Source organism: Sphaerodactylus townsendi, linkage group LG10 (genome assembly GCF_021028975.2).
Source record: "Sphaerodactylus townsendi isolate TG3544 linkage group LG10, MPM_Stown_v2.3, whole genome shotgun sequence".
NCBI classification, from domain to species: domain Eukaryota; kingdom Metazoa; phylum Chordata; class Lepidosauria; order Squamata; family Sphaerodactylidae; genus Sphaerodactylus; species Sphaerodactylus townsendi.
Window position 1 is genome coordinate 78,537,345 of NC_059434.1, and position 27,911 is coordinate 78,565,255.

Consider the following 27,911-nt stretch of genomic DNA (forward strand, 5'->3'; position numbering starts at 1 on the left):
CTTAGCCACTGAGCCACACCACTTCCCTAAAGACAAATTACACACCGTCCTCATTCATTCCCTGTGCCATGGGGAGGGTCTGTGCCTCAGCGGGGGAGCCTTTACTTTGCATGCCGGAAGTCCCAGGTTCTATTCCCAGCCTCCCCACTTAAAAGGACCAGACAATAGGACATGTGAGAGACCTCTGCTTGAGACCCCGGCTGCCAGTCAGAGCAGCCAACGCTGCCCTTGGTGGAGCTGATTCAATTTAAGGCAGCTTCATCTGTTCCTGGCAGAGTATTTGGAAGAGGAGGATCCCGCCAGAAATGCCACCGGATCTCCCCCACCCCTGCCCTTTTGCAGGCCCCCCCCCTCCTTGTCCCCCTTCCCTGGTGGGCGGAGAGACCCTGCCTTGCCATTGGTGGGAATCCTGGAAGGGCGGAGCAGAAGGAGGGGGCGTGTTCGCTAGTAGCGGAGCGGCCGGAGCAGGGGGCTCCCAGTTCAGCCCCAGGAGGCGCCCGTGCAGCCTGATCGATCCGTTTAGGTTGAGACTATTGATCGCAGCGACCCGCTTCCCACGGGAGACGCCAGGGGGCCGCGCTGCGCTCCGGGAGCGGCTGAGCCGGTGCGCGCAGTTTGGTGCGGGCTCTTGCGGAAGCGCTGGAGAAGAGGTGGGTGCCTGCCTCGAGTCGGCCGGGTTGGGGGGCTGCAGGTTTGTCCCGGGTGAGGGGAAGGTCGGAGTTGGTGCTGTGCCCTCGGGGGTGCTGTGCTGGCCGGCCGGGGGACTTTTCTTCCCGCGATCCCTGAAGAGGCAGGGCGAGTCCCCGGAGTTTGTTCATTGCTCTCCCGGAGCTCGTTGAGCCGCGGTAAACCTGTTGGGGCGCGTGAGCTTTTCATCTGGAATCCTTCCTTTTGCATGCTTGCTTTGACGGGTCAGGATTATTGATTATTGATTGGCGGAGGGGGGGACGGGGACTGGCGCTTCGCTTAGCAGCTCTTGCTCCAGAGCCGACCCGGCAGCTCCCCTTAAGCGGGAGCGGTCCAAAGCGACTTGGAATCGCAGCGGGGCAAAACTGGAATACCACCACCACTCCCCCCCCCCCCCGAAATCCCGCTTGATTGTAGTGGAGCTGAACTGATTCAGGGACTCCGGCTTAACTGGCACACTGTACTTCGGTTGCGCTTTTGCTTTCAAGGGCGGGGGGGGGGGGGTTAGCCTTTCGTGCGCCCCCCCCCCCCTGTCGTGCGCAAACTTTCCCCCAAACTGCGCTGGTTTCCCCTGCAAACCAAACGGGGATTCCCGCCCGTTCCCCGAAGCCTCTTTCACATTTGATTTATGCAATTGGCGCGATTCATGCAGAGGTCCGAGTTGGGATTCCCGGGATTGGTTTCCATAAACAGGCGGATTAAAGGGAGCTGGAAATATGCTCATGACTCTGAGCTGACGGCCAGGTCTTAGGGTGAACCCCCCCCCCCCTCCGGTCACACGCCCCCCATTCTCGTGTGTCAATGTCACATGTCGTGAAACAAGTTGACTAAATCTTAAATCGGCTTATTGGTCACTCGGTGGAGAATGGGAATGGAGTCCAATTGCAGCTTGATCCTGACACATGTTTACTTGGCATTAAGTGTCTCTGAACTACATCCAGATGGATCTGTTTGCAGCTGCAGTTTAACAGTTTCTGGGGGCTGCTTTTAATCTAAGATTTAATGTCTGCAAACATTCCAAATCGGGACTGGGTGGATTTGTTTGTTTGTTTGTTTGTTTGTTTTATTCACTTTATAAACTGCCCTCCCCTGCAGGGCTCAAGGTGGTGAACAACAGTAGTAAAACAGAATGACAAACTGGCAGAGATGAGTACTGGCTGCTGCTCCTAGAAACTCCATGTATGGAAGCAGTGTATCTCAGAATCCTGGGATGTAGATCTTGGGAGATCTGGCCTGATTGTGAAATTTCTGGAGATGCTTATTGTGACTTCTGATAATAACAGGATACTGAACGAAGGGACCTCTGATCCAAACTTTCTCAGCTTCTTCCTCTTTGTTGCTATATTAAATAAAAATAACTAATAAATCTAGATCCGAAACCATGAGACGATTCTTTAAATCCATCCCTTTGTATTTAGGACCACCTGGTTTACAGAGAATCCTATCAGATTCTCTTCTTTAACAGAACAGCCCTGTCTAGCACCTTCTGCAAACAGCAAAAGGGGGTGGGGGGAGATAGAGGGAACTTAAACCTTTGATTTCTCATAAAGGAAACCTCACAGGCTACCTGGCTGAGTGGATTGTGCTAGTAAATTGCTCTAAGTCAGTGTGAACAAGTTTGTTTTGGTTTACTTTGCCAAGCTCAGAGATATAGCAATCTCATCCCATGAACTAAGAAGAGAAGAAGAAGAGTTTGGATTTATATCCCCCTTTCTCTCCTGCAGGAGACTCAAAGGGGCTTACAATCTCTTTGCCCTTCCCCCCTCACAACAAACACCCTATGAGGTAGATGGGCTCCGAGAAACTGTGACTAGCCCAAGGTCACCCAACTGGCATGTGTGGGAGTGTACAGGCTAATCTGAATTCCCCAGATAAGCCTCCACAGCTCAGGCGACAGAGCGGGGAATCAAACCCAGTTCCTCCAGGTTAGATACACGAGCTCTTAACTTCCTGCGCCACTGCTGCTCTTAAACCCTCTGACTAGGCCCCTTTTGCGCATGCAGAATAATGCACTTTCAATCCACTTTCAATGCACTTTGCAGCTGGATTTTACTGTGCGGAATAGCAACATCCACTTGCAAACAGTTGTGAACGTGGATCGAAAGTGCATTATTCTGCACGTGCGGAAAAGGCCTCAGGGCTGGATGAAAGGCAGAGCAAAGAAAGCTAATGTGGAAAAGCAGAGAGAGAGAGAGAGCAATCCTTGGTGTGGGGATATATAAATCAGAGTATATCAGTTGTTTGGATGCAGTTCTGTGCCATCTTGGGAGGTCTTGGTGGAGTGACATTACTCAGGTGCAGTCAGTTCCTATGCATGGTTTCATTGCATTTACCTGTAAGTTACAGGTAATCTTCCCAGAGGTGTGTCAATATAGCGAGAAGACTTGTCTACGCAAAAAGTGGGTTTTGGAAGAGGATGAGAATATGATATGCCTTTGACAAAGGATCCAAGCTATTCATCACCCTTTGCAGAATAATTATTTATATATTTTTTAATTATTTGTTTATATTTCTACCCCGCCCATCCCCGAAGGGGGTGTAGGTTGATGCTATAGTTTGATGCTGCACCTGAGGTGTTAAAGTGCCCCAATGGTCACATTTATATAGTATACTTTACATGCCAGTAAAGACAAGATTTAAGACTGGGTAAGTACCATCTTTGTGAATAAATGGGGGAAAGCTGTTTGCTTGGAGGTTTGTTTGTTTTGTTTTTTTAAAAAAACTTTGGCTTTTAGAGGCAGAAAATATCTTCGTAGCCAGTCAAGTTCAGACAGTGAAAAGGGCACAGAAGCTATTGAGTAACACTTAGTTCTTTGGCAGGGCAGCCTCTTCGCCTCCTCCATGGGGAAAGCGTCTTAGCTCTACCTAAGGAGCAGCAGTGGCGTAGGAGGTTCAGAGCTCGTGTATCTAATCTGGAGGAACCGGGTTTGATTCTCCGCTCTGCCGCCTGAGCTGTGGAGGCTTATCTGGGGAATTCAGATTAGCCTGTGCTCTCCCACACACGCCAGCTGGGTGACCTTGGGCTAGTCACAGCTTCTCGGAGCTCTCTCAGCCCCACCTATCTCACAGGGTGTTTGTTGTGAGGGGGGCAGGGCAAGGAGATTGTCAGCCCCTTTGAGTCTCCTACAGGAGAGAAAGGGGGGATATAAATCCAAACTCTTCTTCTTCTTCTACCTGCAAGATGCTGTTAAATTCTCTTTTTTATTGCTGTTGGACAATAAAAGAACTAAATCCTCATGAGAGTCACATCCATACGGTGACTTCTGCACATGCCTTCCCAGTTTAATGTTTAACGAAAATTGGCAGAGTGAAACCCGGATCCCGAGACGGTTTTGCAAAGCTTGGGAGTGACTCAGATCTATTTCGTTTTACTGGCTGGGAGGAATTTTGTTGTCTGGTGCTCCCAAGAAATGTGTAGGTGTCTTAACTTTTGACCTCCTCGGGCAGACATACTGAAGCCTCTTATTCATCTCCCAGCCATGTTCCTTCCCACTTGTGAAAATTGCCCCCTTTCCCATAAACCTACATGGAGTTGAAAAGTCCCTTGTTTCCAAACTCCTTTGCCTTTGGTTTGCTTAGAAATGTCCTACTTTAAAAAAGTCTGTTGACTTTATAGGCGTGTGAGACTTTGATCCGTGGGTTTAGGATCAGGTTCCACCTTCCGTTCGGGATGAGAATTGCTGGCATCTGAAATAATCCGGCAGATGCTGGCAACGTAACTAATTCCTCCCACTTCTCCATCCCTCCGACTGAGTTCCGTTGGAAGAAATTAGCATCTGTTTAATCAGACGAGATTCCGTCAAGCGAGGCGCGATCTGTGTTTGTGCATTTCTGTCGCTCATTGTTTCCCAACCTCCGGGAAAATTGTGCGCTTTCTCTTCTTAGCGGAACAGCTGCAGCTCATTTGGACATTAATCTGTTAAATGTTTTTACATGTGGATGTAAAATGTCAGGTATGGACCAGTGTTTTGTGGGCATGCATCGTACATATTCATTAGACAGCACAGCTTGCTGTGAACCCGTCGGGAGCATTTCTAGTGGCAAACCTCTAGCTTAAAAAAACCCCCTAATCTTGTGTTTTCTCCCCCAAATTCCATGTCTCCCAAAAGGGCCATGGGTAAGGTATATCTAGAAGAAGAAGAGTTTGGATTTATATCCCCCCTTTCTCTCCTGCAGGAGACTCAAAGGGGCTGACAATCTCCTTGCCCTTCCCCCCTCACAACAAACACCCTGTGAGGTGGGTGGGGCTGAGAGAGCTCCAAGAAGCTGTGACTAGCCCAAGGTCACCCAGCTGGCGTGTGTGGGAGTGTACAGGCTAATCTGAATTCCCCAGATAAGCCTCCACAGCTCAGGAGGCAGAGCGGAGAATCAAACCTGGTTCCTCCAGATTAGATACATGAGCTCTTAACCTCCTACGCCACTGCTGCTCCCTTCTATCCTAACAAAGGGAGACCATTTGCAGTTGATTTCTGTCTCCCAGAGACTCAACATGTAATCGGAGAACCTTTTGGAATAGGTGACAGACTGGGATGTCCTTGTTCGCTGTGGCATTTAACGCCTGCCCGGCTGATTTGAAATATCCTTTGATAGATGCTGACTCATACCCTTGATCTATGTAGTCTGAGGCCCCTTCCGCACATGCAGAATAATGCACTTTCTATCCACTTTCGATGCACTTTGGAGCTGGATTTTACTGTGCGGAATAGCAAAATCCACTTGCAAACAATTATGAATGTGGATTGAAAGTGCATTATTCTGCAAGTGCGGAAGGGGCCTAATACTCTAGAGCACAGGTGTCAAACTCGCGGCCCTCCAGATGTTATGGACTACAGTTCCCATCATCCCCCGCCAGCATGATGCTGGCAGGGGATGATGGGAAGTGTAGTCCATAACACCTGGAGGGCCGCGAGTTTGACACCTGTGCTCTAGACTGTTAGGTTATGTTCCCCAAGCGGCTGGGCCAAAGGGTGTTTCCCAGACCTAACACCTGAGGGATGCAGAGGAAGAACGGGTGGACTTTGGACTTCCTGTTTCTGATGCGAGGCTTCTGCCTACCTAATTATGTTCTGTAAGGCTTGTCAACTACATGGATAGAAACAATGGAGCAGGCAAAGAGGAAGTGTTTGGATTTATACTCCACTTTTCTCAACCAGATAGAATCTAAGAACATAAGAACAAGCCAGCTGGATCAGACCAGAGTCCATCTAGTCCAGCTCTCTGCTACTCGCAGTGGCCCACCAGGTGCCTTTGGGAGCTCACGTGCAGGAGGTGAAAGCAATGGCCTTCTGCGGCTGTTGCTCCTGAGCACCTGGTCTGCTAAGGCATTTGCAATCTGAGATCAAGGAGGATCAAGATTGGTAGCCATAAATCGACTTCTCCTCCATAAATCTATCCAAGCCCCTTTTAAAGCTATCCAGGTGAGTGGCCATCACCACCTCTCAAGGCAACTTGCAAATTCCTCCCCTTCGTCTCCCCACACCTGACACCTTGTGGGGCTGAGCAGCCCAAAGACACCCAGCTGACTTAATGTGGAGGAGTGGGGAATCAAACCCTGTTCTCCAGATCAGAGTCTGTCACTCTCAACCACGACGCCACGCTGACTCAAGGAGAATTGGCTCATGGACCAATATGATTTTTGGGTGGGGTGGGGGCACTACGTCAGATCAGGAGCTGGGAGCGCCCCCTTCTGCCCCCTTCCCGTCTTCTTCCTGCGAGTCCTCTTAGACCAGGGGTGGCCAACCTATGGCCCTCCAGATGTTCATGGACTGCAACTCCCATCAGTCCCTGCCAACACATAGGCTGCCTGGAAAGCATTGGAAGAGGTGGGGCTTGCTGGGAGGCGAGGCTGCGGATGATTGACAGCAGCAGCAGCCCGAGAAGGTGGGACGTGGAAATTCCAAATGCGCCCCCCACATGAACTTTTCAAGTTGCACCCAGGGGTTTCCCCCCCCCCCCAAGGTCCCCCTCATGACGTGCATTCCCCTGGCGTAGCTTAAAGGAGATTGACTAATAGCTGAATGTAATGTCTGGCAATATCCTTGAACAGCACTAACTAGAAACTCCAGTTCAAATCACTCTGTGAACCAGCATGGCGTGGTGGTTAGAGCATTAAGCTAGGGGCCGGGAGACTCCAGTTCATATCCCCACTCGGTCGTGGAAGCTTGCTGGGTGACCTTGCACCAGCCATACTTCCTCGCAGCCTACCTCAAAGGGTTGTTTTGAGGATAAAATGGACGAAAGGAGAATGGCGTACGCTGCTTTGGGTCCCCATTGGGAAGAAATGAGAAGTTAAACTAATTCTGATGCATGTGGGAGCAGCTCATGGAGGCAAAAGGTAGCTACCTGTATCCGCATTCCAGACTGACCTTTGTCTGGAAGCGCTTTCCACCTGCTTGATCGTAAATAATGACTTGGGGCTGGGGTAGACCCAGCTTTGGCCTCTCACGGTGCCTGCTTCATGGAGAAAGGGCCGGTATTTCATTGTGTTCTTAGACCAGTCGTGGTCTATTGTTCATGCCCTTCAAATTAATTCATTCCATAAATCACCCGGGCTTTCTCTGCAACGGAATGGGCAGCCGGCAGAATTTTTCCAGGGTCTTTGGTGGATCATATAATACGGTAATTATTAGCCTGCTAATTTGTGCCGTGTAGGTTGGTTGCATCTTAAGGGACCGAAGCGTTTAAATGTGTGTGTGTTTTTTACATTTATAAGGAAGCACAGAAGTTCTCTGTATAGAGGAAAGAACTCGTTGTATCCAGGAATAACTGCATTCACTTCACTTGTTTACTTGATTTAATAATAATAATTTTATATATATTCCGCTCTCCCCCGCAAAAGCAGGATCTAGGGTATATCACAGCATAAAATACATCAACAGTTTATAAAACCCATAATAATAGAAATGAAATGTTTATTTATTTATTAAACTTATATACCACCCTCCCCCGGCGGTAAACGAAACGTTGCATCAAGATTGCTGGAATAGCGTCTAATTAACAATGCCCTCCCAGTGGAAACCCAACATGGCTTACTTTCGTTTCCTCTGCACCGTTTTGTACTTACAACAACCCTGTGAGGTAGATTGACCGAGAGCGTGTGACTGGCCCAAGGCCACCCTGTGAGCTTCCATGGCAGAGTGAGCATTCGAACCCGGGTCTCCCAGATCCTAGTCTGGCCTCTGTACCGCACTGGCTTTCGCTCACTAGTCAGTAACTAGTGCAGGGGTCGGCAACCCGTGACTCTGGAGCCGTATGTGGCTCTTTCATCCTCGTACTGCGGCTCCACAGTGGCAACGCCAACGACTTCAAGTTGCCCTTGGGATGTGGCGAGCCCGCCTCCTTCCCTGCCCCCTCTGGTGCCTTGGAAGGAGAGGAAAGGACGCGGGAGGGAGGGAGGGAGGGGAAGGAGGTGTGCTCGCCGCGTACCAAGTGCAACTTGCTGTCGTTGATGTCGCTGCCGCTGACTATCTCACCCACTTGGCTGAAGACAGGGCTTGGGGAGGCCAGGGCGGGGGTGGGATGGAGCTTGGGGAGGTGGGGCCAAATGGCTGTTTGGGTACTAAAGGTTGCCGACCCCTGAACTAGTGAGTCAGGCGAGTACAGAGTCAGTGAGTCAGTCCGGTACAGAGTCCAGTGGACTTGGGTTTGGATCCCTACTCTCTGCCGTGGGCACTCGCTGGATGACCTTGGGTCAGTGATTCTCTTTCAGCATATCAAACCTCACAGGGTTGTTGTGCATTTGAATTGGAGGAGGAGATAATTTTGTAGTATTGCTAAGGAATGCCTGCACATTGTTGTCACATTGCGGCAGGGGTAGGCAGGGGATTCTGTATTGTTTGTCAGTGCCCACTTCTCTAACCAGCAGGAAGTCCTAGGGGCATTCCCCCCTGTGCTGGTTCTCTATTGGAGGAGAGGGTGATGGGCCTTATACAGGATTGCCAACCTCCAGGTGGTACCTGGAGATCTCCTGCTGTTCAACCCTTTTCAGGATAAAGATGACTGGAGATTTGTGAATTCCATCGGGGCCACTTTCTCCAGGCGAACTCATCTCAGATGCAATAGCAGGAGGTGTCAGCCACCACCTTGAAGTTGGCAACCCTAGCTAAGGACTTTTTTATGCAAGCAGTCAGTGGCAATACTGTGCCTAAATGGCGTCTGGGGCATCACCTCCCCGTGCCCCCCACCCCCCCCGGCTCCATGTGGAAGTCCAGGTGGGAGGGGGCGGGGCTCAGCTGTGGGTGGCTTGGGCGCACGTCATTTTGTCATGCGGGGGGGGGGGGCCTGGCACCCCCTATGTGACGGAAAAGCATGCTCCTGGGGACATGGGATACCCTATGTCCCCATTAATGGTACGCCACTAGGAGCAGCCCTGCTTGATTCGCCATATTTATGTCACGAAGGGCCAAAACACTTGCCTGTATCATATATCTAAGGATCCTCCCCACAAAGTGCGGTGATACTGAAAAGCATCTCATGGTGGCGAACCTTTGGCACTCCAGATGTTATGGACTACAATTCCCATCAGCCCCTGCCAACATGGCCAATTGGCCATGCTGGCAGGGGCTGATGGGAATTGTAGTCCATAACATCTGGAGTGCCAAAGGTTCGTTATAGACTTTTAGGTTTGCTTTGTTTATATCCTTCTAGAGCCCTCCTGTCTACCCATCCTTGGGTATGGCCTGATTTGGGGGTCTTCTTTGGTCGATGCAGCCACGTGCAGAGGAAAGCCGAGGGACATGGCATCCAAAGTCTTGTTTCTCCTGTCAAACATCCTCTGGAGCCCAGTTGACTTGAATCAGCTTAATAGGACACGTATTTTGAAGGCTCCATATAACGTATTTTCTCCCTCTGGTGAATGTTAGACGAGGCCTTTGTCGGGCAGTCTGCCTGTGTCCCCTTCTGGCCGCCATATCTGCTCTCCTTGGGTCAGTATGCCCTCAGTCAGCCAATCGACCAAGCCTAAATATTTTTGCACAGTCTGAAGTAAAAATGTGGGCGATCTTACCCCCGTTTTCTCTACAACCACACAATTCTGTTTCAGGGCAGGCTAGGCTACTTGCTAAGAATGCCCTGTAAGTGCTTCCTATGATTTCTTGCTTGGCGTTCGAGACTATTTTCGGATGGACATCAAATGAATGCGCCCTCCCTGAAACCGTGCTGCCACGGCGCCTCACCAACAGAGCTGAATTCTTGTTGACATCTTAGAAAGGAGACAGTGATGCCGAACCCATGACCCAGCCTCGCCAACACCTGCCAACAATTATTCTCCCTGTTTGAGTTTGGATCATTTCGGTAATCATTTGACGTTTCTTTATATAATACAGAGCCTCACACGTGGCTGGAATGTAAGGAATTGTTTCTGTTTTCTTTAGGGGGCGGGGGCGGGTGTGATTCTCCAACAGAGTCAAGGTAGGCACTGGCAGTCAGATACCCATTTGCACTGAGTTGCCCCACTGAAATGTCTGGAAGTGTTTTTGGATACTGGGGAGATACATGTTTCCATCCAGGGCTATTTCTTGTGTCGTCCTGGCTTGGGGACTTCATGGGGTTGCCAAACTCTGGGGTGGGGGCCCTAGAGATCTCTCAGAATTACAAATGGTAGATATGAGTCCCCCGCCCCCATCCATATGGTTGCTTTGGATGGGGGGGGGGGACTCTATGGCGTTATACCACACAGAGGTCTTTTTCCTTTCCCAAGCTTTGCCTTCCCAAAGGCACTAGGAGAAAAAGAGTTTGGATTTATACATCCCTCCCCCTTTCTCTCCTGTAGGAGACTCAAAGGGGCTGACAATCTCCTTGCCCTTCCCCCCTCACAACAAACACCCTGTGAAGTATATAGGGCTGAGAGAGCTCAGAGGAACTGTGACTAGCCCAAGGTCACCCAGTTGGCATGTGTGGGAGTGCACAGGCTAATCTGAATTCCCCAGATAATCCTCCACAGCTCAGGCAGCAGAGCGGGGAATCAAACCCGGTTCCTCCAGATTAGAATGCACCTGCTCTTGACCACTACGCCACTGCTACCCCAAAATCTCTGGCAATTGCCCAGTGTCAGTTGACTACCCTGAGCCTTTACCTTCTGAAGCTACAGCCACAATAAATTGGTTTGGCTGCAGCTAACTCCTTGGAGTGCATTCCAGCTTGTTACTCAAGCGTGGCTGCGTTAGTCTTTTATTGACAATAATATTCGGAGAAATCCAGCTGTGCCTTTTGAACGCTGACTAATGTTTTGTTTACAAAGCACAAGCTTCTCGAGGCTGTTACTTGGTCTGATGCTGATTTCCCTGACTTGTGACTAACAATTCCTCTGGAACCCGATGAAGTAGCGAATCATCCAAATGAGCCCGTGTTCCAGTCTTCTAAATCTGGTGTCCTCATTCTTGTGGTGGTCATGAAGTTTGTATGTAGTACTCCTGTGACCTTTTCCAAGGGGGAGTAGAATAACTTAAGATTCTCTCTGCTCTGAATTCATAAGTAGGATTGCTAACACATTCCTGGAGATTTGGGGGGGGGGGCAGGTGGAGCTTGGGGGTGGTTAACAGAAGGGAGGATCCTCAGCATGATACAATGCCTAACAGGGGTCTGCAACCTGCGGCTCTTCAGATGTTCATGGACTACAAATCCCATCAGCATGGCTGGCAGGGGGCCGATGGGAATTGTAGTCCATGAACATCTGAAGAGCCGCAGGTTGCAGACCCCTGCCTTAAACCCACCTTCAGCCATTTTCTCCAGATAAACTAATCTCTCTAGTCTGAAGGTCAGTTTTTAATTCCGAGAGATCTCCAAGCCTTACCTGTAGGTTGGCAACCCTATACAGAGGATGTTCTGTTCCCCAAGTAAAATATCTTAGGTGCCCTGTACTCGGCCAGAACAGAGTGGAAGACTCACAAGCAAGGTGTCACAGTTATACAAAGAGATTTTATTGCATAGAAGAATTAAGACCCTAACTCCTCCCTGGGTCTGACTAAAACAAAGTACTTGCTTGACTGGAACAACTTAAAGCTTGAGACTTTGATTCTTTCTTGACTTCTTCCAAGGAAGTCCACTTTGTCTGTGCCTCCTCTTGGTTCCTTCAGTGTCCTCTATCTGGACTTTACTTTCTGTAACACCTTAACTTAATGCTTTATACTTTATACACCTTAGACGTAAGAGATATTGCAGCCTTCCAGCTCCACTGGCACCTTAGACTAAATTAACTGAACAGGAGCACTACTGGGTAATGAAAGGAAGACTGCCTCTAGGGGGCTTCTTAAAGGGACAGGGTCTAACTAAAGTTCCCTCCCTTAGAACACTATACAAAAGGAACTAAACCCATTCTACCCTGTTTCCCCGAATATAAGACGTCCTCTGAAAATAAGACATAGTAGAGGTTTTGCTGAAGTGTGAAATATAAGGCATCCCGCGAAAGTAAGATGTAGCAAAGTTTTTTTTGGAAGCATGCCCGATGAACACAGAAAAATAAGACATCCCCTGAAAATAAGACATAGCACATCTTTGGGAGCAAAAATTAATATAAGACACTGTCTTATTTTTGGTGAAACATGGTAGCTATAGGGACAACTGAGACATAATAATAAATAGTAAGAGCTTCTCTGGGGGTATGACAGGGGACAAGAAGAACTTTCTGACTGTCAGGGCTGTTCGACATTGGAATTCACAGCCTCAGAAAGTGGTGGAGTCTCCTTCTTTGGAGGTTTTTAAAGAGAGGCTGGATGGCCATCAGTCGGGAGTGCTTTGATTATGTGTTCCTGCATTGCAGGCAGTTGGACTTGATGGCCCTTGTGGTCTCTTCCAACTCTATGATTCTATGACAATAAATGGTGGCTGATGGATGCATATAATTTCCATAAATGGAGTCTGACCATCGGTCCACTGAGTGCAGCGTTGTCTGCTCTGACCGGCAGCATCTCTCCTGGTCCCAAGCAGAAAAGGAGCTTTTGGAACATCTGCTGCATGATCTCCTTTCAATGGAGATGCTGGGACAACTCCTGGGGACTCCGGCACACAAAGCTTGTGCTTTGCCACTAGTCCATGCCCCATCCTGCTCTGCCTGGGTGGAATTTAAGCACTGAAGCTACAGGAAGTGATGTTTGAACCTTTCCCACCTCTACTAAAACTGTTCCTTCACACCTGTTTTTCTCCTGCCACAAGGTACTTCTGGGGACTGGGCTGTGGCTCAGTGGTTTCAACCCGTGGTACCTCCTGATAAAAGGATCATGTAGGACACAGGTGTCAAACTCACGGCCCTCCAGATGTTCGTGAACTACAACTCCCATCAGCCCTTGCCAGTATTGCCAATGCTCATGTTGGGAGGGGCTGATGGGAATTGTAGTTCATGAACATCTGGAGGGCCGCGAGTTTGACACCCCTGATGTAGGAGGTGATTTGAAAGATCTCTACCTATGACCCTGGACAGCTGCTGCCGGTCAGAGTAGCAATATACCGACCTTGCTAGGCAGCATTGTGTGTTTGTGGTGCTCTGAGGCCCTGTCCGCACATGCAGAACAATGCACTTTCAATCCACTTTCACAATGGTTTGCAAGTGGATTTTACTATTCCGCACAGCTTCAAAGTGATTGAAAGTGCATTATTCTGCATGTGCGGAAGGGGCCTGAGTCTTTCTGATAATGTAATGGAGAAGCATATGGAGGGTACAAGCGGAGGAAGGGTTTGCTATCCTCCCAGCTGGCTCTTCTGCACTTCAAATCACCCTGCCTCCATTTCATGGTTCCTTGGCACAACTCTGGTGGGTAGCGCTGCTGTAGCAAGAACCCCAGTATCGGGGTGCACTCTGTAAAAATGGGTTTAAGTTATATTTTTGTACTATTTGCTGTCATTGAGAACAGCTATATTGTGAGCTGCCTCGAGCCCTTCGGGGGTGAGGCGGCCTATAAATCTAACAAATAAATAGATAAATAAATAGCTAAATAGCTAAATAAATAAATAAATAAAAGCCAACAAATCAGCTTGTGTTAATGCTACATCCCCTTTCCCCCAAAGGACTGAACATACAGCCTTCAGAACTCAGATTTCAATACCCATTCTTGATGCCCCATCCGCCCACCCACCTGCCCCATGCTGCTCTGAAAATTGTTGTTTATTCTGTGAATGTGGGGACTATTATTTAGTTTTCCTCTTTTATGAACTTCTTAGTCATCAAAGAACCTCTGCTTATGGCTGCCATGCCTGGTCTTGATCTCTGGCAGATGGAAGGAGACTGAATGGCTAGGACTAGGGCTGTAGCAGCCGCTACAGTCAGGAGGAGGCTTCCAGCAATGGGTCTAAACAGTTTCCCCCTGCCCTTCTGAGCCGCATGTGGCATTCTCTTGCTGTCCGAATTCCACCTGCCAGTCTTGGGTCACAACGGACCCTTGTTCGCCGGAGCCCGGCACCTTTTCTCCGTTCCGTTGCTACAGCAGCACGTGGACTGCTCCGATTCTTCCTCTTCGCCCCGCTCCCACTTTCCTCTGTGCCAAGTGGAATCCGGCCCTGGCCTGAACAGCTGCTCCAAGTGATGGACGTGGCTTTTTCAGAGAGCTGCCACCCTTCCTTATTTTGATGCAAATCTCCTTTGGCTTCTTGAAAAGAGGGATTAGCAACAGGGGTCGTGTAGGCCAGGCAGCCTCCGTTCACTATACCCATTCCCTTCCCCCTTTCTCGGCTCATAAACAGCAAGTTTTTGCTCTCTTCCATTGTCAGCTCTTCGAATCCTCTAGTCTCGGGCAAGCCTCTTTTGAATGCCTCCATTGTCCAGACCTGCTGCCAGACGCAAGCGAGCCTCTTGGCTCACCGTGTGCGCAGCGCATTTTCCTTTTTCTGTCCCCAGGAATCCGGCTAATAACTTAATAGCTTCTCATCTCCCTCTCGAATGGGGGGAAAAAGTGCTTTGTTGGGGGTGGCAGAAGGCACAGATGGAGGGGGAGAGAGCGCCAACTTATCTGCAGACTGTGCTGTTTGTGCTCCGAGATCAGGTGTTTTCCCAGAGTAGGAGGCAGGGGTGTTTGCTTTTTTAAAGAGGAGGCTTTCTTTTTCTGAAAGAGGATTTGACGCACGTTGCAGAGAAGCGAGAGAAGCGGCAGCGGCAGCATCTGCCTTTTCTGTTGTGACTCGAGAGTTTTCTTACAGGCACGTGCCGACTGCCAGAACCCTTGAGCTGCTGTTGGCAGGCATGACTTGGTGCTGAAATTTGGGCCTCCTCCTCTGCCCGAGTGCACAGTGCAATCTAAACTAGGGCACGATATTTCTTTTTTTAATGCAGCACATTTCATTTGGAATGAGGGTAATGAAAATGATTTGGGGATCGTGGAAAAAAATCCAGTTTAAGGTGAATGTGTATGTGTGTGAGCTATCAAGTCACAGCCCTCTGGAATCCATGCCCTAGGGCATAGGTGTCAAACTTGTGGCCCTCCAGATGTTATGGACTACAGTTCCCATCATCCCCTGCCTGCATCATGCTGGCAGGGGATGATGGGAACTGTAGTCCATAATATCTGGAGGGCCACGAGTTTGACACCTGTGCCCTAGGAGAAGAGACTTAGGGAGCTGTGGATGTTTGGCTTGGTGAAGAGAAGGTTAAGAGGTGACATGATAGCCATGTTTAGATACTTGACGGGTTGTCATGTTAGTGAGGGAGCAAGCTTGTTTTCTTCTGCTCCAGAGACTAGGACCAGGAGTAATGAGTTCACCAGGAGATTCCACCTGAACATCAGGAAAAACTTCCTGACAGTAAGGGCTGAAAGTGGAATGCACTGCCTTGGAGTGTGGTGGAATCTCCTTCTTTGGAGGTTTTTAAAGAGAGGCTGGATGGCCATCTGTCAGGAGTGCTTTGATTATGTATTCCTGCATGGTAGGAGTTGGACTTGATGGCCCTTGGAGTCTCTTCCAACTCTATGATTCTATAGCAGCCCCATTGAGTTTTCACAGCAAGAGACATTCAAAGATGGGTTTCCGTTGCCTGCCTCAGCATTATACTCCTTGGTAGTCTCCCATCTAAATTCTAACCAGGGCCAACCCGTTTTAGCCTCTGCAATCTAACAAGATCAGGCAACGAATATCCAGTTGGCTGGGGGTAAAATGCTGGGGGAAAGCAATGGCAAACCACCCCATAAACATAGTCTGTCCATACCTTTTTCAATGTAAAGATGACAGGAGATTTGAGAATTCATCCACCATTTCCTAGGCCCGTGGTGGCGAACCTTTGGCACTCCAGATGTTATGGACTACAATTCCCATCAGCCCCTTCCAGCATGGCCAATTGGCCATATTTGTCCTAGAATTCTCCGCTTGGCTCCTAGTGCCTTGGGGACAGAACTAGATAGGCACCAGTAACCAAGTGCGTAATAGCATTTGTGAGGAAGTCAGTGTCTCTTCAGTGAGTTACAGATGTTTCTGTGGCATATACACAAAACCTGGATCTCCACCCAGGGTGCATTGTGGCATTTACTACCTCTTCCTGATTCAGGCTGGGGAAATTCTCTGGAAGGACATCTGATGAGGGTACTCCCTCACCTTGCAATATTTCACCACCGCTGCCACTGTGGATATTACACAGTGGTGTGAGAATGGATGGGGCCATAGGTGGGGGTCTGGCAGGCTGTTTCAGGACCCCATTGGGCAGGGAAGTGGGATACGAGACAGGTCTATCAAAACTAGGACAAAGAGGCTTAGAGACAGCTTCTACTCTAGAGCTGTGGCTATGCTGAACTCCGCGGCTTCGTGTTGATGTGTTTGGGGCTGCATAGGGATGGGTGGAGGAAGGGGAAAGTGAGGATGGGGTATGAGTCTGAAATTGTGTGCATCGAGGAATGCTGCTGTAAATTCCGTTGTGCGTGCACAATGACAATAAAATGCTTATGCTTATATAAATAAATAAGGCAAATGTATAACAGCGGGATGAACACACAACCCAGTCGAATGCACCACAACGAGGAATTAAAAGGGGGTACAGGTAGATAGGTTCTGTGACTTAGAAACCTGGCAGGATCCAATCCCCTTTGTAAACTAGGGAAATAGGCCATCTTCTGCTGTCTTTCTGGAAAACTGACTGTTCCATGCTGATGTTCAAATTCTGGCTGTGTGAAAGTCTGACTGGCGTAGCTCTTCTCAGGTCTCTATAGTTCAACCGATTTCCCATCGTTGCCGTAATATCACCCTCCAGCAAAGGGATTTTCTTGGATTCTGAAGAAGATTCCACTCATGAAATGTTCAACGTGATGTTACTCTGTGTTCCCTCAGGACAACATGCCGCAGACACCTCCCTTTGTCGCAATGTTTGACAGCAACGGTTACAACCGAAACTTGTACCAGTCGAAAGAGGACGAAGGCCTGTATTACCATGACAACAACTTGCTGTCGGGATCCTTGGAAGCCCTCATCCAGCACTTGGTGCCCACGGTCGACTATTACCCTGATGTAAGTCTTGGCCATTTTGCATATTCATTGTAAATTGGCTTGGCTGAGGCTGGAGTTAGGAGCCAGCTCAGCAAAGGTGCTTGTAAAGCGTTTATGGGGAGACAGGCCTGTCCTCTCACGAGGGAACCGTGAATTGCTGCCAGCCGTCACAATAAGCTGTTCTTGTCAAGCTTGAATTCGGTGCCTCTTAAAAACAAATTTGGCTGTAGAATGCTGTTTTTTGTACTTTTCCATTTACTAAATCCCTGAGTCGCCCAGCAATGTTGCAGACTATCGAAGTTTTATGGACAGGAGCTCACAAAAGGGTCATCTTGTGGATTGGGCGGTTAAAAAGTTTCCACTCACTTCTTCCATGACCATTTGGTTTAATCCAGTTTTGAGTAAGCTTTGGTATAGCTTGTTCCAGGATTCCCCAACATGGTGCCAGCCAATTTGTGTTTTTTAGAAAGTGGGCGGGGGCAAGGGGGCCTTTTTCTAGTTGGCCCTCTGATTGGCTGTGCAGATTTTTAAAAATTTTGCTTTGACCACCGCTGCCACCATGACACAAAGATCTTCATTGTGTGTCTGAAAGTAAGCTGTGTGTAAAAGGCATCTGGTTAAACAGAGCTTCTGCCACTCAGGTGGCGGAGTGGGGAATCAAACCCGGTGTGAAGACTACTGGGGAATGGGGAGTCCACCAGCTCTTAACCACTAGATTAGAATCCACCAGCTCTTAACCACTATAGTACGCTGGGTCTCATTAGTGGGAGCCAGTGGATGAAGTAGTGCAGTGTGGCATAATTGCCAGGGTCAGAGTGGTTAGAGCAGGGGTCTGCAACCTGTGGCTCTCCAGATGTTCAGGGACTACAATTCCCATCATCCCCTGCCAGCATGGCCAATTGGAATCTGATGGGAATTGTAGTCCATGAACATCTGGAGAGCCACAGGTTGCAAACCCCTGGGTTAGAGTGTTAAACTGGGATAATTGGGTTCAAACCCCTATTCTGCCATGGAAGTTGGCACGGTGGCCTTGGGCTCTCCACAGCCTTTTAGCCTAATGCCGTGGTGGCGAACCTTTGGTCAATTGGCCATGCTGACAGGGGCTGATGGGAATTGTAATCCATAACATCTGGAGTGCCAAAGGTTCGCCCCCACTGGTTAACCTATGTCACAGGGTGTTGTGAGGATAAGGTACGGGTTGAGAGAATAATGTAATAAGCAACTTTTGGTCTTCTTTGGAGAGATAAGCAGAATGTAAATAAGCAGAGCAAACAGCACATTAGATTTGAACCTGGGACCCCTTGATTATCTCTGCAGCACAACATCCGTCAATCCGGAACCACCTTCAGTTATTGCACGGAAGGACGAGCGCCCCCTGGCTTTCACATGTCCCCACTGAGCAGAATCTTATTTGTGTCTCCTTTTCCCCGCAGAGAACCTATATTTTCACCTTCCTGCTCAGCTCCCGGCTCTTCGTGCATCCTTACGAGTTGATGGCCAAAGTTTGCCAGCTGTGTATCGAGCAGCAGAGGCTGATGGAGCCGGTGGCGGATAAAGTAAGTGGATTGGCTAATAAATTTAATGGAGTGTTGCGCCCAGCTTGATTTACGGGAATGAGAGGGAGAGAGAGAGAGAGAGAGAGAGAGAGAGAGAGAATGAATGAATGAATGAATTGTGCTCAGTCAGAAACCTTGGCCCACAACTGCAGAGACAAACTTTGGCCCCTTCCGCACATACAGAATAATGCTCTTTCAATCCACTTTCAATGCACTTTGTAGCTGGATCTTACTGTGTAGAACAGCAAAATCCACCTGCAAGCAATTGTGAAAGTGAATTTAAAGTGCATTATTCTGCATGTGTGGAAGATGCCTTCGTATCCCCCTCTGTCCACTGATGGCTCTTTTTCCAGCTTGCACATTTGGCTGAGATTGCCCCTAAGGGAAAGAAAACATTGTAGAACTCCATAGAGGAAACGTTTCATTTCCAGCCTGAAAACGTTGTAAATGGCATATGTGGAAAAGGTCTATATAAAACCTATGTATACTTCAATAGTTCTCAACTGGATGCCCAGGCTATCTCATTGGATTTCAGAAGCTATGCACAGTCATAAGGACATAAGAACAAGCCTGTTGGGTCAGACCAGAGTCCATCTCGTCCAGCACTCTGCTACTCGCAGTGGCCCACCAGGTGCCTTTGGGAGCTCACGTGCAGGATGTGAAAGCAATGGCCTTCTGCTGCTGCTGCTGCTCCCGAGCACCTGGTCTGCTAAGGCATTTGCAATCTCAGATCAAGGAGGATCAAGATTGGTAGACTTCTCCTCCATAAATCAATCCAAGCCCCTTTTAAAGCTATCCAGGTTAGCGGCCATCACCACCTCCTGTGGCAGCATATTCCAAACACCAACCACGTGTTGCGTGAAGAAATGTTTCCTTTTATTAGTCCTAATTATTCCCCCCAGCATTTTCAATGGATGCCCCCTGGTTCTAGTATTGTGAGAAAAAGAGGGGAAAAAACTCTCTGTCAACATTTTCTACCCCATGCATAATTATATAGACTTCAACCAGTCCTGATTAATATTTGGATGGAACACCACCAAGCAATACCAGGGTTGCTATGAAGAGGCAGGCAATGGCAAATTTCCTTTGAATGGCTCTTGCCTTGAAAACCCTACAGGGTCACCATTAAGTCATTAATGGCTTGATGGCATTTCCACCACCACACTGCAGTGACTTTGACCTTTGTCACAATGGTAATAGCTTTTTTTCCCCTCTTCAGAGCCGGCTACGCAAAATCGCCCCCAAAATTCTGCAGTTGTTAACGGAGTGGACGGAGACGTTCCCGTATGATTTTCGAGATGAGCGAATGATGAGGAATTTAAAAGAGCTGGCCCATCGGATAGCCAGTGGAGATGAGGTGAGTCTCTTGAGTGGGCAGGAATAATTTTGCTAGATTTCCAGTACATTTCCAGCTACCTTAGTTCCTTTTCATGATGTCTAATGCTCTGTCTTTGTATGTGTGGACACGAATAACAGGAGAGAGCAAGGGACAGGCATTTTGATCCTTGCAAATAATTCTGATCATTACACTGTAGTGGTTCATCAGGGAGACCCGAGTTCAAATTACAACATTACTTTGTTTCATGTTGGTCTTCTTTTTGCTGAGCAAGAGGTTTCCAGCAGAAAGGGCAAAGAAAGGTTAAAACAGATACAGATAATTCGAACGCTTGCATTTTATTTTGGGTCACTTATTTAGAATATGTTGACGCTGCCTCTTCAGAGTCCTCCTTGGGGCAGCTTACATTTCAAAACCAAAGCATTAAAACACAAGCAATTGGACATAAGGAGCATAAAAACTATCCATCAATGCTTTGTGGTTAAATATATTTTAGCGTGTTTTTGAATACATGAAGGAATGTTACAGGTAGGAGATGGAGTTAAGATTATGAGATCCAGGTTGGGAAATTCTTGGAGATCTGTGGTGGATCTAGGAGAGGACAGAGACCTCAGTGGAGTACAAGCCCACCCTCCAAAGCCTCCGTTTTCTCCGGGGAAACTGATCTCTTAGTCTGGAGATGAGCTATAATTCTTGGGGGGGGGGGGTGTCCCCAAATTCCACCTGGTGACTGGCATTCCTAGAATTCAGATAGCGTGTGTGAAAGCACTCTGCAGTCGCTAGGGAGGAATAATATTGTCTTACAGTTTCAAGGAGAAATGCTTGCAGGTTTATTCCAAGAGCTGATCTAAGAAAAGTAGATTTACATCTTTATAAGCAGAGCTGCCAAGTCGGGAAATGCCTGTGGAGAGAGGGGAAGGTGGGCTTTGGTCGGGGAAGAGACCTCATCAATGTGATTGAGTCCACTCTCCAAAGCACCCATTCTCTCTGTCGTCTGGAGAGCAGCTGGCCATCTGGGAGGTCTCCTGGCCTGGCCTGGAGGTTGGCAACTCTCTCTATGAGTACGGAGGGTGCCTTTGACTTATTCTGGGTGTGGGGAGCACATTTGGTGCCTCAGATGGTGCTGTTTCACGATGCTGGTTGTTGATGAGCTTGTGAATTTCCTTCACAATATCACATATTGGAAACCTTTTTTGCTATTTTTCCCCTTTTGCTGAGTGAGGGCTCTCTTCCTGCCCCCCCAGATTTCTCTGCTCCCCGTTTCATCTGCTTCTGGCATTCCTTTCGACCTTCTGTCTCACCCTCTCCGGCCCAGCTGCCTGATTCTCCCTCGGCGTGCCACCTGTTCACCAGCTGGTGCCTGTCAGACAGCCTGAGGGAACACAAATGCTTAGATATGTCTGTCTCTTACTAAGCTGGGCTTTATATCCCACCCTATTCATTGTGCCCGGGACGGGTTTGGCACATTCAGAAGCATATGCTTTTTTTATTGTCTCTAAAGACCACGGAGTAAAAGACCAGCTGTGTTTTGTTTTTCAAAACAGGAGAGAATGGTTGCAGAGCAAAGTGAAAATATTCTTGAGGGGACCCATGAATTGCCTTGGCCAGCATGTTCTCATACATATATGTGCCTAGAATTCTCTGTAGTGGATGTTCATGGCAGATGTTTAGGGGTATAGATATTTTTGTATAAAAGCTTCTTTGAGGGTAAGAATTTTGCTTTTAAAACTTGAGTTTCTGTGTCTGGGAGAGGATTCATTTCTGTGGACTCATTTTTTCTAGGAGATTAGCTCACAAAATTCTTCCCATAAATGTTGAAGACCCTGAAAAATAGGTTATTTGACTGGGAAGAACTGTATCTGGCTGGGGGCTGGGGTCAAAAGTTGATTTAGACTGGTGAGGCTCTGTGTCTCTTTGACATTCCACCTGTGGCACTTCTGAGCACTGCCTCCCCAACTTGGCACCTGTCCCATGTTTCAAGAAAGTGGGCAAGGCCTTTGCATGGTGAAGCTAATAGTTGGCTGTGGTTCTCACCTTGATATGCTGTGGGGACTGGTGGGCAGGTAAGTTACAGACCTTCTTGAGCTTCAGGCATCATGCTAGGGGTGGAAGTAAGCATGGTTCTTTTGATTGATGGTAATTGCAAATGAGGCTCTCTGCCAGCCATAGTACTGAAGGTTAACAGGTATATTTATTTTGTAAGCAGAGTAACAAGCAGAATGTAGCTTGTGTGCCACTTCAAATAAGAACATCTATCTTGGTAAAGACCAGTCTTTTAACCTCAGTAATCATAAACTTTACTTATACCAAGAGAGAAATAGACTATATACATATAACAAAGTATCACTTATATGCTGATACATTTACAGTTCATCATTTGTTGCTATTTGGTTACCATAACAAGTATTGTTTACGGTATTGAATTTTCAGTCAGAGGCTTTTTACATAGCTTTAGTTAACAGTACACTGAACAACATCTTTCCTCAGAGAGGAACAACATCTTTCCTCAGGAGTCAGAAAGCAACTGTTTCCAACTGTCACTTAGAATGTTTGTTGAGATCTCCCAGAATTCCATTCTGCTGCTGCATGCAAGGCTGTAAAATCCAACAAGTACCACTACTGTAGACTACCACTACTGTAGACTGTTGGTCTGCTTAACTGGCACCATCTAGTCAGACTGGAAATAATTCAGTACTGCCTACCATATGGTGAGTGGCAACTACTTTCCCAGGTCTCTGCTGTGTAAAACTTCAAAATATTTTGTCCAGAGCTCCTTCAAGACATGTTCAAATTGCAGCAGCCATTTTGGTAGACTGGAACTGACTGGATTAGTGTTAGCCACTTTGGGCCTTGTTGTAGGCATTTCAGGGGTGAACCATAATACTTTAATGGATTTCTATGCATGACCAGAGAGAGAGAGAGAGAGAGAGAGAGAGAGAGAGAGAGAGAGAGAGAGAGAACAAAATGGAGCGGGGAGGAGCAACAACAGAATTTTTATATGCTAATTCTCATTCATAAATTCCAATTTACACCTCATTAACAAGAATAGAATACGGCTCACAACTCTGTCAAGGGCTGCAAGCAGAGCTCAGCTGCTTGAGTGATAACGTGCCAAATATTGTCAGAAAGCTTCAAGAAAAAAATAAAAACGGTTCAGCCAGTTTTACTGTTCCTGAACATATTGAAAGACAGGATTGAAAAAGAGGCTCTCTGGCTCCCCTTCTGGTGGACAGAACTATTTCTGGGAAATGTAGGAGGGTATGAAACAAGCTAGCGGGATCTCATCAGACCCTGGAAGCTAAGCAGGGTTGGCCCTAATCAGTGTTTGGAGAGGAGACCAATGTTGCTACGCAAAGGCAGGCAACGGCAAACCATTGCCTGCCTCTGCGTAACAGCTCTGGATTTCTGCAGTGGTCTCCTATCCAAAGACTTACCGGGGCAATTCCCTCAAACCACCTCTGTTCGTCTCTTGCCTTGAAAACCCTGCAGCTATGACTTCAGAGCACTTTCCACCATCACCGAGAAATGGGTTGGAGCAGTGCAAAGACTCAAGGCAAGGGAACTGGCTTAGAAGGGGGTGGGAGAAGAGGCCAAATGCTGTTCAGAATGAGATGGTGGGTGGCATCTAGGTGGTCCTCCCTCCTCCCATGATGGCCGTCTACTATTTTACCAACTATTTTACCAACTGGGAGAACAGTCCAAAGGCTTCCACACGTCTACCACGACTTTACAGTTTTGTGTGGGCGAGACTGCAAATTTCTTGGCAGTGATGTCTGACTGCGTTTTGAAAAGGAAAACGCCTGGGAAAGCCAACGCAATATATTTCAGGGCCTCGTAAATTATGAGTTATATTGGCTAGTAATTCTCTTGGAAGGGGAACGGTAGATTCTGGTGACCTTGCTGCCGATGTGCTGCATTGCAGAATTGCATACCAGCATTGAGGAGTCTAAGATACCCACCGGGATTTTTTAAATAGGTTCAAACATCTGCTACCTAACCCAGGTGACTGAACAGCCACCATGTTCACTTCTACTCACTCCCTGGTCGAATCTCCACTTGAAATTTGCATGCAGATCCAAACCTGTTCATTGTGAAACTGTGTCCTCTTCATCGGAGTTTCTCCCTCCCCACCGCAGCGAGCACACAGCAGACACACCCAGTTGCAGAACTCTTAGCAATCCCCACTACCAGGCGAGCTCGCTTCGCCAGTCTCCCCTGATTGGCTGGCATGCCTTGATGGGGCGGGACCTTTTCCCACTGTGGAAACGTACATTGTAGGGGCGTGATAAAAAAAAACCAATGTGTAAAAGTTTAACATTTAACTGTGCAAACAGTTAATCGTTACCTGTGTAAACCATTAAAGTTACATGTTTCAAAGTTACACATTTCAAAGTTACACGTTTGACTGTTTAACGTTTGCATCCCCTTCTGCTGGTCGATCGCAAAAGCAGAAACGAAACCAAGGAAAGGCTGCATGCGCATCGTAGTGCTGATTGGTTGCCTGAATTCCGCGTCACACACCAGGGTGGGAAACGAGTCAGGGTTTCAACCCTCATCCCTCCCCTCGGATCAGTTCTGAACCGTGTCAATGGGGTCTATGCCAATAGCAACGCGGATTAACGGGGAGAACGAGCACCAGAAATGAAATCTGCCACACAAGCAATGGGGAGGTCGTCCCTCAAACCTGGTTAGTTTGTGTTCCGAAATCTGGCTAAGACGGTAGTGGGGATTCGACCCCTTTCTAATGCAGTCCTAGATTTTGTGGTGTGATAAGGTGATGGAAGCAGCCCCAAATAGCCCAGTCTCAGCAGCCAAGAAAGCTAATGCGATTCTGGGCTGTATCAATAGGAGTATAGTGTCTAGATTGAGGTATGTAATTGTACCTCTCTATTCTGCATCGGTTAGACCTCACCTGGAGTATTGTGTACAGTTCTGGGCAAGAAAGATATTGGCAAGCTGGAATGGGTCCAGCGGAGGGCAACCAAAATGGCAAAAGGTCTGGAGTCCATGCCCTACGAGGAAAGACTTAGGGTGACATGGTAGCCATGTTGAGATATTTGAAGGGATGTCATGTTGGTGAGGGAGCAAGCTTTTTTTCTGCTGCTCCAGAGACTAGGACCAGGAGTCATGGGTTCAAGGTGAAGGAGAAGAGATTCCACCTAAACATCAGGAAAAACTTCCTGACCAGAAGGGCTGTTTGACAGTAGAATGCACTACCTTGGAGTGTGATGGAGTCTCCTTCTTCAGAGGTGTTTAAAGAGAGGCTGGATGGCCATCTGTCAGGAGTGCTTTGATTGTGTGTTCCTTCATTGCAGGTGGTTGGACTTGATGGCCCGTGGGGTCTCTTCCAACTCTATGATTCTGTGATTCATTGGACCTTGGAAGCTAAGCAGGGTTGGCTCTGGTTAGTACGCAGATGAGAAGACCACCACAGAAGGCGGGGGTTGCTGTGCAGAATCAGGCAATGACAAAAACACCTCTGTTAATCTCTTGTCTGAAATGCCCCATAGATGGGGTTGCCATGGCTTCACGGCACACAGTTATTAAGAGCATTGTCAGGGTGCCTTGAATGTTGGGGGAAGGGAACTCTGGTCTGTGTGAATCTGCCATGTGAAAGTATTATTCTGTTGCTTCCTGGCTCCTTATCTCTCCGCTCGCTAGTGAAGGCCACATACCTTGGTCTGTAGTGCAGCTGTGGAATTGTATGGTGAGCGGGGGATGGGTTTGCTGGTTGCTTTGTATTATCATCGGCTCTGCTGGGCCAGCAGAGCCATCTTGGCACTGTACGGGACCTATCTTACCTGCAATAAAAAAATCCTTGTTCACTAACAAGTGTTTCAATTGACTGGTAAACGGAGGACCCAAAGTCATCCCATAATGATTAGTGCCATATTGGAAATAAGGAGAGGGTTGAGCCAAGTTGGCTCTTGGAACATAAGAACATAAGAATTAGCCTGCTGGATCAGACCAGAGTCTATCTCGTCCAGCACTCTGCTACTCGCAGTGGCCCACCAGGTGCCTTTGGGAGCTCACGTGCAGGATGTGAAAGCAATGAGCTGCTGCTGCTGCTGCTCCTGAGCACCTGAACACTCAGAATGCTGTTGGTCTTACAGTTTTTGGTCTTAACATTCTGTATGGCTTGGTATACTTTTATCGTTGTTTCTTTTGAAACCTGTAAAATGCTTTTTTAAGGTATTGCATAAAGGGAGCAAATAGATATTTGCAAATCCATCCATCCATCCATCCATCCATCCACCCATCCACCCACCCACCCACCCATCCATCCATCCATCCATCCATCCATCCATCCATCCATCCATCCATCCATCCATCCATCCATCCATCCATCCATCCATCCATCCATCCATCCATCCATCCATCCATCCATCTAATCTTATCTATCCAATCTTATCTATCCAATCTTGTCTGTCTGTCTGTCTGTCTGTCTGTCTGTCTGTCTGTCTATCTATCTATCATCTCATTTATATACCGCTCTCCCTCGAAGGGCTCAGGGCGGTGAACATGAATATACAAATAGAGCACAAAATAAAATCAATAAATCTCAAATCATTAAATAAATCATAATAAATGGCTCTATAGTCTTTGAATCATTAAAACCCCCCAAAATGTGTGTCAGTTGTATATGCCTGTGAAGGAACAGGGACTAGATTTATTAATCTGATATTTTTTAATCTATGGAGAAGTGGTCTGTTCTTCAAAAAGTCCCCTGGAAAATAGCAGTGTTCTAAGAAGCGTGGGGGAATTCCTCTTCCCAGGAATGGAACAGTTCCGGGATTTTTAATCCCCTCCTCCAATGACTAAGTGTAGGCAAATATTACACTTCATTTGCCTTACATATTTCACATTGATCATGGGAATGGGTTTTTTGCAGGGCCATTATTCAGCTAATGGATCAATTAAGGCAACTATGGCTCCCTCTTGCCCGAACTGCCATCGGAGCAGAGGACGGTGGCAAAATATGTAAACCTTCGGACAGGGTACGGATGGCAATTTTCCATCGTCCTCTCTGTTCCCTTTGGCAGATGTACCGGAAAAACGTCCAGCAGGTCACGCAGAGTCTCATTCGGAAGCTGGCCTCGCTCAGCCAATACGAAGAAGTCCTCGCAAAGATCAACGCCAGCTCGACAGACAGACTGACGGTGCTGAAGACCAAGCCGCAGGCCATCCAGCGAGACATCATCACCATCTGCAGCGACCCTTACATGGTGGCCCAGCAGCTGACCCACATAGAGCTGGTGAGTAAAAATGCCCTCGCTGCTTCCAGCTCACCCCAAACCGACTTCTGTGGGCGATTCCACACATGAGTAAAATAGGTTCGACCCAGTTCCCTGAGAAGGGTACTGACCTAGGTCGAAGCCATTGTTGTTTCCCACTGCAACCAGCTTGATCCCATCTCAGGGGGTGAAATCATCCTGTGCCTCTTCGCCGCTCCGTTCCAGTTGGCTACTGTTCTACGGCCATGTTCCATCTATCCCCACACACGTTATAAAAAAAAACTGCCACAGGAATGGAGGGACGAAGGTGGCGTTTTTTGATTGGCCAGCTGTACGCATGCCCGAAACACTCAGCTGTGATTGGCCGAATGGGGGACTCCTGGCACCAGAGATTCTGCACTTTACTGGAATCGAGCTGAGTTCGAGCGTGGTTCCCTGAAAAAGTAGTAGTTCCCAATTGGAGTCGGAAATTTGACCGTTACACAGGGCGAAGCTGGTACAAAACCACGTCAATCCCAGTGGTTGTGCGGAGCACTTAGGTCAAACGCAGCTCGAACTTAGGTCAATAACGCAAGTGCGGAATCAACCTGTATTTATTTTATTTATGCCCCACCTTGAGAGCCAGTGTGGTGTAGTGGTTAAGAGCAGATGCACACTAATCTGGAGAACCGGGTTCGATCCCCCGCTCTGCCACTTGAGCTGTGGAGGCTT

At 48.0% G+C, this 27,911-nt stretch overlaps 1 protein-coding gene across 1 annotated transcript in view; it reads left to right on the top strand.

Annotated features, from left to right (window-relative positions):
- The first annotated feature begins 468 nt into the window (after positions 1 to 468).
- The window catches only part of RASGEF1B (RasGEF domain family member 1B), a 46,494-nt gene continuing 19,051 nt past the window's right edge, over positions 469 to 27,911 (top strand). The window contains exons 1-5 of the mRNA XM_048508760.1: positions 469 to 650; positions 16,918 to 17,094; positions 18,507 to 18,629; positions 19,849 to 19,986; positions 27,009 to 27,221. Of these exons, the coding sequence (XP_048364717.1) occupies positions 16,924 to 17,094; positions 18,507 to 18,629; positions 19,849 to 19,986; positions 27,009 to 27,221 (645 nt within the window). The 5' untranslated portion in view covers positions 469 to 650; positions 16,918 to 16,923. The remainder of the gene's footprint in view (positions 651 to 16,917; positions 17,095 to 18,506; positions 18,630 to 19,848; positions 19,987 to 27,008; positions 27,222 to 27,911) is intronic.